Source organism: Trachypithecus francoisi, unplaced genomic scaffold (assembly GCF_009764315.1).
Source record: "Trachypithecus francoisi isolate TF-2019V2 unplaced genomic scaffold, Tfra_2.0 Lachesis_group5, whole genome shotgun sequence".
Lineage (NCBI taxonomy): Eukaryota > Metazoa > Chordata > Mammalia > Primates > Cercopithecidae > Trachypithecus > Trachypithecus francoisi.
The window spans coordinates 131,118,059-131,130,394 of NW_022681470.1; the positions used below are offsets into that span (position 1 = coordinate 131,118,059).

Below are 12,336 nucleotides of genomic sequence, written 5' to 3' on the forward strand. Positions count from 1 at the left end.
CGTCGGTGGGTGGGTCCCGGGGTGGGAGGCTCGGGCTCGGCCTTGGGGGCCCGCCCGGGGCTCCGTGATGGCGTCGCAGGCTCGGCCCTCTGGCTGCGGCGGCGGCCGCGTCCCCACCAGGTTGGCCTGGATGGCCGGCTGCGGCCTCCCAGGCCCAGCGCCCCTATTTCCTCGCCCTCAGAGACCGGAGACGGCAGGCCGCTTCCACAAAGGCTCATTGGTTCAGTCGTTCATTCATTCCTCCGGAACTCGGAGCGGCCCTCGCTGGGGAGGAGATAACGACGCCCAGCGCTGCATCGGGCCGTTCCCCTCTTTAGAACCGGTTCAGCCCACACACCAGCCCGTTTACTAGCTACCCTTTCCGTAGGTGGGGAAACGGAGGCACAGAAAGCTTAGGATCGTGTGATTTGAACCTGGGTCACCTGACCCTGGAACCCTGCCCTTTGCCAGCAGAGAACAAGGGGGCGCCCAGGGAAAAGGGCTGAAGGATGGGACGAGGGGGAGATCGTGATGGGAAATCGACCCTACGGGTTGCGTCTTGAAGTTGGAGATTTTGCGAGGCGGGATATCTTGATGGTTAAGGATGCAGCCCCTGGACCCCAAAATGTTGCTTCTTAATCTTTTTACCCATTCTTCGGGGCTTTGGATGCATGAATACGCTCTTTGCCGGGTGCAAATCTGGGCTGTCTGATCTTGAATTGGTCGTTGAGTCTGTCTCCGTTTGCCTCCTCACCCTAATGTCATTCGTAACAGGACCAGCCTCTTCAGTGGGTGGTTGGGAGATCGCGCAAGGACCCAGTACAGAATGGACTCTGTCACTAGTTCATTGTCACTGGTTGGGGGTCCCGCCACTCACTGTCAAGAGGCTTCTTTTAGAAAGGAAGGAAGTTCTCAGAGCCTCTGTGCACTACTGAGTCTGTGAAATGGGAAAAGAGCGATCCTGGGCCAGGCGCAGTGGCTCACGCCTGGAATCCCAGCACTTTGGGAGGCCGAAGTGGGCGACTCTCTTGAGGTCAGGAATTAAAGACCAGCCTGGCTAACATGGTGAAACCCCATCTCTGCCTAAAATGTAAAAATTAGACAGATGCGGTGATGGACTCCTGTAATCCCAGCTACTCAGGAGGCTGAGGCAGGAGAATTGCTTGAGCCCGGGAGGCGGATGTTGCAGTGAGCGGAGATCATGCTGCTACTCTCCAGCCTGGGCAACAGAGAGAGTCTCAAAAAAAGAAAGAAAGAAAAAAAGATTGATCTCTTCTTTCCTAACCACGATTTGCGAGGGTTGTGGTCCCACCCTTCCTACTGTGTTATGCTCAGTTAGGTGTGTTGGTTGACACCTTCCTCCAGCAGATAGAACTGCTTTCACAGAGCTGATTTTAATGGATTCCAAGGAGATGGGCTCAGAGATTTGTCTTTGCTCCTTTTCAGCCAGCACACACCTGTGAACTTCGTGAAGGCAGAGGCCCCCTTAAAAGAGTCCATCCAAGGTGGGCAGATTGCTTGAGGTCAGGAGTTCGAGACCAACCAGGCCAACCTGGCAAAGCCCTATCTCTACTAAAAAAATTAAACATAAATAAAAAATAAAAAGGGTCCAGCCTGCCTCTGAAGTTCCATGCGAGGATTATGGATTACTGCCTCCTTACTTTGAGGATTAGGTGAAATAGAACAGGTTCTGTGAGCACAGTTTTGTGTGTGTGTGTGTTTTTTTTTTTTTTTTTTTTTTCCTTGAGACAGAGTCTCGCTCTGTCCCCCAGTCTGGAGTGCAGTGGCATGATCTCAGCTCACTGCAACCTGTGTCTCCGGATTCAAGCAATTCCCATGCCTCAGCCTCCTGAGTATTTGGGATTACAGGCACGTGCCACCATGCCTGGTGAATTTTTTTTTTTTTTTTTTTTTTTTGAGATGGAGTCTCACTCCGTTGCCCGGGCTGGAGTGCAGTGGCATGATCTCGGCCCACTGCAACCTCCACCTCCCAGGTTCAAGCAATTTGCTTGCCTCAGCTTCCCAAGTAGCTGGGATTAAAGGTGCTTACCACCACGCCCGGCTAATTTTTGTGTGTGTTTTTGTTTTTGTTTTTGTTTTTTTTGAGGCGGAGTCTCGCTCTGTCACCCAGGCTGGAGTGCAGTGGCCGGATCTCAGCTCACTGCAAGCTCCGCCTTCCGGGTTTACGCCATTCTCCTGCCTCAGCCTCCCGAGTAGCTGGGACTACAGGCGCCTGCCACCTCGCCCAGCTACTTTTTGTATTTTTAGTAGAGACGGGGTTTCACCGTGTTAGCCAGGATGGTCTCGATCTCCTGACCTCGTGATCCGCCCGTCTCGGCCTCCCAAAGTGCTGGGATTACAGGCTTGAGCCACCGCGCCCGGCCTAATTTTTGTGTTTTTAGTAGACACAGGGTTTTGCCACGTTGGCCAGGCTAGTCTCAAACTCCTGACCTTAAATGATCCGCCCACCTCAGATTCCCAAAGTGCTGGGATTACAGGTGTGAGCCACCACACGCAGCCTGAATTTTTTGTATTTTAGTAGAGGCGGGGGTTTCACCATGTTGCCTAGGCTGGTCTCGAACTCCTGAGCTCAGGCGATCCGCCCACCTCAACCTCCCAAAGTGCCAGGATTACAGGCCTGAGCCACCATGCCCAGCCCCAAGTTGTGACTCTTGGTGTAGTTTTTTCTGTCTCACCATAGGGCAAAATAACATGGCAGCCAGACGTATTACACAGGAGACTTTTGATGCTGTATTACAAGAAAAAGCCAAGCGATATCACATGGATGCCAGCGGTGAGGCTGTAAGCGAAACTCTTCAGTTTAAAGCTCAAGGTAAAATAAAGTGTTGTTGTTGTTTTGGTGGGGGTGTATCTTAGGGCCAAGGCAGGAAGATTGCAGTACCTTTGGGCAAATAATACCAGTCCTCTGATCCTTACGTTCCTTATTTAGGAGATAATGGTTTTTTATTTTGGTTTGGTTTAGTTTTTGAGACAGGGTCTTACTCTGTCCCCCAGGCTGAAGTACAGTGGCACAATTTTAGCTCACTGCAACCGTGAACTCCTAGGCTCAAGCCATCCTCCCATCTCTGCCTCCCAGAGTGCTGGGATTATAGGCATGAGCCACTGCACTTGGTCAGGGGATAATGTTTTGATCTGTCAGTCATTATTACGCAGATATCTGGAGCCTCTCACCGGATATCCTCCCCGACCCACCTCAAGACAGTTTTGTTTGTTTGTTTGTTTGTTTGTTTTGAGACGGAGTTTCACTCTTGTCTCCCAGGCTGGAGGGCATTGGAGGGATCTCGGCTCACTGCAACCTCTGCCTCCTGGGTTCAAGCGGTTTTCCTGCCTCAGCCTCCTGAGTAGCTGGGATTACAGGCATGCACCACCACGCCTGGCTAATTTTTGTATTTGTGATAGAGATGGGGTTTTACCATGTTGGCCAGGCTGGTCTCGAACTCCTGACCTCAGGTGATCCGCTTGCCTCGTCCTCCCAAAATGCTAGGATTACAGGCATGAGCCACCGAGCCCAGCCCAGTTTTGTTTTTTGGTGTTTTTTTTTTTTTCTTTTAATAGATATGGGGTCTTGCTATGTTGTTCAGGCTGGTCTGCAACTCCTGGGCTCAAGCTATCCTCCCACCTCTGCCTCCAGTGTGTTGCGATTGCAGGCGTGAACCATTGCTCCCAGCCCCAAGACAGGTTCTTGGATCCATTTCCTGGCTCCATCCCCATCACCACTTAATTTTTTTTTTTTTTTTTTTTTTTTTTTTTTTGAGACAGAGTCTTGTACTGTCACCCAGGCTGGAGTGCAGTGACGTGATCTTGGCTCACTGCAGCCTCTGCCTCCCGGTTTCAAGCGGTTCTCCTACCTCAGCCTCCCGAGTAGCTGAGATTACAGGCGCCTGCCACCATGCCCAGCTAATTTTTTTGTATTTTTTTTTTTTTAGTAGAGACGGGGTTTCACTATGTTGGTCAGGCTGGTCTTGAACTCCTGACCTTGTGATCCACCCACCTCGGCCTCCCATAGTGCTGGGATTACAGGCGTGAACCACCGCACCCAGCCAGCTCTACCAGTTCTTAGCTGGATAATCAGAACAATCTCCTTCTGCAGCCTCTCTCTGTTTCTGGCTTCATTCCCCTCATGTCTCCCCTTTATAGAGTTGATCCACAGATCTGTTAGTGCCAGCCTTACTGAGCCACTGCTCTCCTTGGCCTCTTGGGGCTCCCCACTACAGGACACACCCTCAGAGGAGTGCAGGAGCAGCCAGGCCACAATATATACAAGACAGGAGAGCATGGGGTGGCCTGTAGAGCTGCTGATTTTAGACCCTGTCTGAAAACATTCCCATTGGAAGGTTTTGACACACCATGCCAGCAGAATCAACAACAGTGCCCGCACAGATCACAGGATGACATGAAGGGTCCTTCACCTCCTGCCTTGGGCCTCACACTTAGGGCTGTTGTGCTGCCTGCTACCTACGCTTTGAATTCCTCCTGTCCTAGCACTGCCTGGTAAATTCCCTCAGGTACCAAGACAGATCACAGGTGCCTTCCCCCGGGAAGCCTCAGCATGCCTGGAGGCTGATTTGGTTGCCCTTTCCTGCCCCAGGGAGGTACATCGTGTACTCACTCCTCTGCCTGTCTCCTCTGGGTAGCACAGACAGTGCTGCTCCCAGTCACACCAGCCTTGGGGTGGAGGAGGTCTCCTGTGTTGGGTGAGTAAGTGTAAGTGTTTGGGGTAGGAATAACAAACATGCTCTGGACCTGGACAAAGCAGGCTCAGAGATTGTCTTCAGATCTTGAGTTTTCAATAATCACATGAGTACTACACACAAACATTCCTGTTATAAAATATTGGAACAAATAAGAAGTAAAGGTTAAAATAAAAGTTCTCTTAATTGCTTGCTTATGCCTCTGAGGTATAACCGTATCCATGGTGTTTGTGCATTCTTTAGTTCTTTTAGTGTAATGCATGTATGTAATACTGAATATTTATGTTTTATTTAGAAGGAGATTTAAATCTTTAACTTTACGTAGAGACTCAAGCACCAATACATATCTTAGTTACCTCCAGAAAGATTAGGGGCCTGGGCACAGTGGCTCACACCAGCAGTCTCACCACTTTGGGAGGCTGAGGCAAGAGGATCATTTGAGCCCTGGAGTTACAGACCAGTCTGGGCAAAAAAGTGAGACTCCCTCTCTACAAAAAATAAAAAGTTATCTGGGCATGGTGGCATGCACCTATGACTCTGGCTACTTGGGAGGCTGAGGCAGGAAGTTGGCTTGTGCCCAGGAAATTGAGGCTGCAGTAAGCCGTGTTTGTGCCATTGTACTCCAGCCTGGGCCACAGAGTGAGTCCCTGTCTCAGAAAAAGACGGCTGGGTGCAGTGGCTTACACATGTATTCCCAACACTTTGGGAGGCCAGGGCGGGCAGATCACCTGAGGTCAGGAGTTTGTGACCAGCCTGGCCAACATGGTGAAACCCTGTCTCTACTAAAAATACAAAAATGTGGCGGGCCCCTGTAATCGCAGCTACCCAGGAGGCTGAAACAGAAGAACAGCTTGAACCCAGGAGGTGGAGGTTGCAGTGAGCCCAGATCGCGCCCCTGCACTCCAGCACTCCAGCTCTCCAGCCTGGGCAACAGAGTGAGACTCTGTCTCGAAAAAAAAAAAGAAAAAAAAAAGTGTTAGAGCTACTCTCTTTGACCAGTCTGTCTCAAAATGTCATTGCCTCCTCAGGTTCCCACCTGCTTGATTTCTCTTCTTGGTACTTTCTTGTATCTGATATATTCCTGTTTTTTGTCTGACACTCTCAACTGACAAGTTTCGGAGAGTTCTTATTTTCTTGCTGTAACTTCAGTGCCTAGTACTGTGCTTGCACACAGTAGGTGCCCAGTTTGTACTTGTTGAACAAATGAACTAGGATTTATACACGACTTTGGCTTCCTGTGGCCTCTTAACCCATTACTACCTCCTGGCACCTCTCCTTCCCTATTCATTTGTTTTTTTTTCTTTTAAACTAGGTCATTGATTCTGATTGAAAAGCTAGAAAGAAAGGCACTCCATGAAAACTCTCCCTGAGGCCCACTGTTCTCATATGCCCATAGTTCATCGCTTCTGTTCCTCGCTTCTGACAGTTTCTCCATGTGATTAAGCGATAGCAAGTATATCTTCCCCTACGCCCTTTTTTCTTTTTGACAGAGACAGGGTCTTGTTATGTTGCCCAGGCTGATCTCAAACTCCTGGGCTCGAGTGATCCTCCCACCTCAGCCTCCCAAAGTGCAGGGATTATAGGTTTGAGCTACTGTGCCTGACCCATTTCCCCTTTTCTATATGGAGAAGGACAGAAGTAGACACTGTTCAGTTTCCATCATGGCCTCTCTTGATGTATCTTACTAAGCTTCTGCCCTCCCTCCTGCCTGCCTCAGTCTGTGGTTTTTCAGCTCCAGAGAGAGGGTTGATTGGCCTGGCCTACCTTTCCAAGGGATAGGTTCAGCCAGCTTTGGGTCAGCTGTGGTGGGTGTGGTGTTAGCTATGGTTCCTCTAGCCTCACGGTTGCACTGTGGGCTGAGACTTCCTTCTAGGAGGCAGTGAAGGCAGGTAGCCTCAGTGAAACCTATCTGTTCTGAGATAGAAGTAGAAACACAGAAGTGCTCCAGTTGCAGTAAAGATATCCAGGTTATTTGGGGACCAAACACCCTTTCCTCAGACTAAAAGAGGCATTGCCAACCCAGATGGCTAGAGAGTAGGGGATCTGAATGAGCGAGGGCTGTTGGTGCCAACTTAGAGAGTCTGTGTCTTGCCCGTTGGGCTGCTGCTGCCCAGCCTGGGTTGATTGTCATCAGGGCAAACTCAGGGTTGGTGCTTTTAGATCTCCTGTTTTAGTAAGTAGTTGATCCAGATTTTTAAGTGACACCACACACATTTTAAATGTTGGCAACAAATACAGATTGGCAAAAAGCACTGAGGTGTATAAAGCACTTTTGCTGCCTGGTGATCCGTGGACTGTTTGTTTGCACTGTTTGCATCCTCTGGTCTAAAGTACCTTTTGGCTTCTTCTTTTTTTTTTTTTTTTAATGGTTTATTTCAGATCTCTTAAGGGCAGTCCCAAGATCCAGAGCAGAGATGTATGATGATGTCCACAGCGATAGCAGATACTCCCTCAGTGGATCTGTAGCTCACTCGCGAGACACCGGAAGAGAAGGCCTGAGAAGTGACGTATTTCCAGGGCCTTCCTTCAGATCAAGCAACCCTTCCATCAGTGATGACAGCTACTTTCGCAAAGAATGTGGCCGGGATCTGGAATTTTCTCACTCTGATTCTCGGGACCAGGTCATTGGCCACCGGAAATTGGGACATTTCCGTTCTCAGGACTGGAAATTTGCACTCCGTGGTTCTTGGGAGCAAGACTTTGGCCATCCAGTTTCTCAAGAGTCCTCCTCTTGGTCACAGGAGTATAGTTTTGGTCCCTCTGCAGTTTTGGGAGACTTTGGATCTTCCAGGCTGATTGAGAAAGAGTGTTTGGAGAAGGAGAGTCGGGATTATGACGTGGACCATCCCGGGGAGGCTGACTCTGTGCTCAGAGGCAGCAGTCAAGTCCAGGCCAGAGGCCGAGCTTTAAACATTGTTGACCAGGAAGGTTCTCTCCTAGGAAAAGGGGAGACTCAGGGCCTGCTCACAGCTAAGGGGGGTGTTGGGAAACTTGTCACATTGAGAAATGTGAGCACAAAAAAAATACCCACCATGAATCGTATTACTCCCAAAACTCAGGGCACTAACCAAATCCAGAAAACCACTCCAAGTCCTGATGTGACCCTGGGGACAAACCCAGGGACAGAAGATATCCAGTTCCCCATTCAGAAGATCCCTCTGGGGCTGGATCTGAAGAATCTTCGGCTCCCCAGAAGAAAGATGAGCTTTGACATCATAGATAAGTCTGATGTTTTTTCAAGATTTGGGATAGAAATAATCAAATGGGCAGGATTCCATACCATAAAAGATGATATTAAATTTTCCCAGCTTTTCCAGACCCTCTTTGAACTTGAAACAGAAACCTGTGCTAAAATGCTTGCCTCATTCAAATGTTCCTTAAAACCAGAGCACAGAGATTTTTGCTTTTTTACTATCAAATTTTTAAAGCATTCTGCTTTGAAAACACCGAGAGTTGATAATGAGTTTTTAAACATGCTTTTAGACAAAGGTGCTGTGAAGACCAAAAATTGCTTTTTTGAAATCATAAAGCCCTTTGACAAGTACATAATGAGACTTCAAGACCGGCTTCTGAAGAGTGTCACACCTCTGCTTATGGCCTGCAATGCCTACGAGCTGAGTGTCAAGATGAAGACCCTCAGTAACCCCCTGGACTTGGCTCTTGCCCTAGAAACCACCAATTCTCTCTGCCGAAAGTCTTTGGCCCTTTTGGGACAGACATTCTCCTTGGCCTCTTCTTTCCGGCAAGAGAAAATCTTAGAAGCTGTCGGCCTGCAAGATATAGCTCCGTCACCTGCTGCATTTCCAAACTTTGAAGACTCCACTTTGTTTGGGAGAGAGTACATAGACCACCTGAAGGCCTGGCTAGTCAGCAGCGGGTGTCCCCTCCAGGTTAAGAAAGCCGAACCAGAGCCGACGCGAGAGGAGGAGAAAATTCCTCCTACCAAACCCGAAATTCAGGCCAAGGCTCCAAGTAGTCTGAGTGATGGTAAGGAAAACAGCCAAAGTTTCTATTTGTTGTTTTTCATCTTTGTTTGGTAATGTCTTTTATTTGAGATTTTTTTACACAGAAGCTCTTTAGCCAATTGGAAACAAATCAGGATTTTAGTAGAAAATGCACATTGGCCAATATATGTCTGCCATTCATTCTGTGAATGTGTCTTAGGAATCTGCTGTTTACCATAAAAGTCTTTAGACAGCTGGGTGTGGTGGCACATGCCTGTAATTCAAGCACTTTGGGAGGCCGAAGCGGCAGATTGCTTGAGACCAGCCTGACCAACATAGTGAAACCCCATCTCTACTAAAAATACAAAAACTAGCCGGGTGTGGTGGCATGCATCTGAAATCACAGCTACTTGGGAGGCTGAGGCAGGAGAATCCACTTAGACCTGGGAGGTGGAGGTTTCAGTGAGCTGAGATTACCCCACTGTACTCCAGCCTGGGCGACAGCAAGACTATTTCTCAGAAAAACAAAAATCTTTGGACATTTTTAGGTCAAATACCTCTCGGGGTTTGGTAGAAAGCTGTGGCCATTGCCAGAAAAAATGCTTCATCTATTCATACACAATTTTACCTATATCTTCTGAGGGGTTCATACCTTTCTGCAGCCAAGGTTAAGAACCCTTATTCCTTTTTTGTTTGTTTGTTTTCAATCTTTGAAAGAAAGAAGGCTTGACTTTCTTTCCTTGTTTTTGTTTTTTTGAGACATAGTCATGCCCTGTCACCCAGGCCGGTGTGCAATGGCATGATCATGGCTCACTGCAGCCCTGACCTCCTGGGCTCAAGTGATCCTTCTGCCTCAGCCTCCTGAGTAGCTGGGACTATTGGCTTGTACCACTGTGCCTGGCTAACTTTTTTTGTATTTTTTGTAGAGAATCATGTTGCCCAGACTGGTCTCAAACTCCTGAGCTCAAGTAATCTACCCGCCTCAGCCTCCCAAAGTGCTGGGATTATAGGCGTGAGTCACTGCACCTGGCCTGGAACCCTTGTTCCAACATGTCCCCACAAGGTGTTACTAGAAGGGAGAAAAAACACAGAGCATGGTCTCTGAGGAATCCCTAGTCTCCTGAGGGAAGACAATCACAAAGTCCAGTCACTCGTGAGCCAGGGGTGGTAGCACATGTCTGTAATCCTAGCTACTCGGGAGGCTGAGGAGGGAGGATTGCTTGAGACCAGGAGTTCAAGGTTGCAGTGACCTGTGATTGCATCTGTGAATAGCCACTGCACTCCAGCCTGGGCTAGCATCACCCTGTCTCTCAATAAACCAAAACAAAAAAGCAGTCACCCCTGTGCTAGAATTAAAGCGACACAGGAGAGGCTCCAGCCCAGCCTGGAGAGTTGTGGAAGTCATGCTTGAGCTGTACTGAAGGATGTGTAGGGACCAGCCAGGTCATTCCACATAGTGGATGCACCTTTTCGCCCTACTCACTTTTCTAGACTGCCTAAAGTTGGTGAATTACTTACGTACACCTACTAATTAGCAGTTATCATTGGCTTTCTGGGGAGAGGAAAAGGCCAAGGAGGAGAAATAGAAGTGATAAGCTGTTTGATTTCCCTGTTCCTTCCTCCTAAACTCCCAGAATGGGCTCTCACAGCCCAGACATCCCAGAGGTCGCAAGCATACATGATAACCATGCTGTCTTAACTCTTGTGATAGGGAGAAAGCACTTTTCCCACTGATGTGGTTTTCACCTTCCATTGCCCCCAGCCCAGTGGGGAAGTCTCATTTGTTCCTGACTTTCTTTGCTCTTTCACCACCCTCATGAAGCCCCAACGGCACTAGACACTGGATAGGTCCCACCACATACAGGTGACCACACCCTACCCCCAGAGCGGAATCCTTCGAGAAGTAGGCTCAGGGCTGAAGGGACCCTATTCCCCAACCCCTCACAAAGTGATGGGATACTGTTTGAAGGAAGAAAAGTCACCCATAACCTAAAGTGGTTATAACCCACCCACTTACCCTCCCACAGCCTTCCATGTTCCCCATGCTTTCCTGCAGCTGCAGGCGTGCTGGACTGAAAATGCTACCGCCTGCTCTTCTATGTGATTGCCAGAAAGCCCTCTTTGTTTCCATAGCCTTTGCTACATCATGATATTGACCTAATGTAAATTACCTCACCTTTCCCTTGATGCTGGATTCATGCTGCCTTTTACTAGAGGTTTCTGAACTCAGACAGACCTGGGTTCACATGTAGTTGGTATCTGTAAGCCTCAGTTCCCTGTCTGTATAGCGGGATAGCTGGCGGCAGGGCCCACATCTCATGAGGCTGCCCCACTGCTGCTTATCTTCCTGTTAGAAATGTTGGAATGGAGCCAGGCGTGGTGGCTCACACCTGTAATCCCAGCACTTTGGGAGGCTGAGGCGGGTGGATCACGAGGTCAGGAGTTCGAGACCAGCCTGGCCAACATGGTGAAACCCCGTCTCTACTAAAAATACAAAAATTAGCTGAATGAATGTGGAGACGCGTGACTAATCCCAGCTACTTGGGAGGCTGAAGCAGGAGAATCGCTTGAATCCGGGAGGCGGAGGTTGCAGTGAGCCGAGATCGTGCCACTGCATTCCAGCCTGGGCAACAGGGTGAGACTCCGTCTAAAAAAAAAAAAAGAAAGAAAGAAATGCTGGAATGGGCCAGGTGCAGTGGCTCATTCCTGTAATCCCAGCACTTTGGGAGACCGAGGCGGGCGGATAACGAGGTCAGGAGATCAAAACCATTCTGGCTAACACGGTGAAGCCCCGTTGCTACTAAAAATACAAAAAATTAGGCGTGGTGGCATGTGCCTGTAGTCCCAGCTATTCAGGAGGCTGAGGCAAGATAATTGCTTGAACCTGGGAGGCAGAGGTTGCAGTGAGCCAAGATCTTGCTACTGGCAACAGAGCGAGACTCCGTCTCTAAAAAAAAAAAGAAAAGGAAAGGAAAAAAGAAATGCTGGAATGGGCCAGGCACAGTGGCTCACACCTGTAATCCCAACACTTTGGGAGGCTGAGGCAGGTGGATCACCTGAGGTCAGGAGTTTGAGACCAGCCTGGCCAACGTGATGAAACCCTGTCTCTACTAAAAATCAAAGATTATCCTGGCGTGGTGGCACACACCTATAATCCCAGCTACTTGGGAGGCTGAGGCAGGAGAGATGCTTGAACTTGGGAAGTGGAGGTTGCAGTGAGCTTAGAGCACGCTACTCCACTCCAGCCTGGGTGATGAGCAAAGTCCATCTAGGAAAAAAAAAAAAAGAAATGCTGGAATGATATCTTTGATTGAATGCTTTGATTATTACTATTACCTTTTTTTTTTTAATTCTTGAAAGGATACATTCTCAGGAGTAGGATTGCGGGGCCCCAAAGCTGTGTCCCACTTTCTGACTCTTGCTCATGGTCATCCTAGCTAAAGATGACCAAATTAGCAGGGGTCCCCAAATTTCATTGCTGACTATAAACCTCAACATCTTTTATAAAATCACGTAAAACTAGTAGTTCTGTAAAAAGAGAGCCATAAAAAAAAGCAGTTTCATAGGGGACATACTTGGAATAACATGGCAGTTGAAGGATTGACTCATCATGTATGAGGAGCTCACACTAATGTTTAAAATAAGCTCAAAGCTGTAACATGGACACAGGTGGGCACAGGACTGTGCAATCATTTACAGAA

The 12,336-nt window shown here is 48.6% G+C and overlaps 1 protein-coding gene across 12 annotated transcripts in view; it reads left to right on the forward strand.

The window, feature by feature from the left end:
- The window catches only part of SUGP2 (SURP and G-patch domain containing 2), a 45,947-nt gene that overhangs the window by 474 nt on the left and 33,137 nt on the right, over positions 1 to 12,336 (forward strand). For 6 of the 12 annotated variants that reach the window (XR_004433725.1, XM_033196700.1, XM_033196702.1 and 3 more), the window contains exons 2-3: positions 2,681 to 2,812; positions 7,071 to 8,678. Coding sequence is in view for 8 of the 12 variants with exons in the window: in XM_033196700.1 (XP_033052591.1) it covers positions 2,692 to 2,812; positions 7,071 to 8,678 (1,729 nt within the window). In the remaining 4 variants the exon portion in view is untranslated. Of the gene's footprint in view, positions 1 to 25; positions 213 to 2,680; positions 2,813 to 7,070; positions 8,679 to 12,336 lie in introns of those variants that run through there. The other 6 variants (XR_004433722.1, XR_004433723.1, XM_033196694.1 and 3 more) reach the window with 4 other exon arrangements.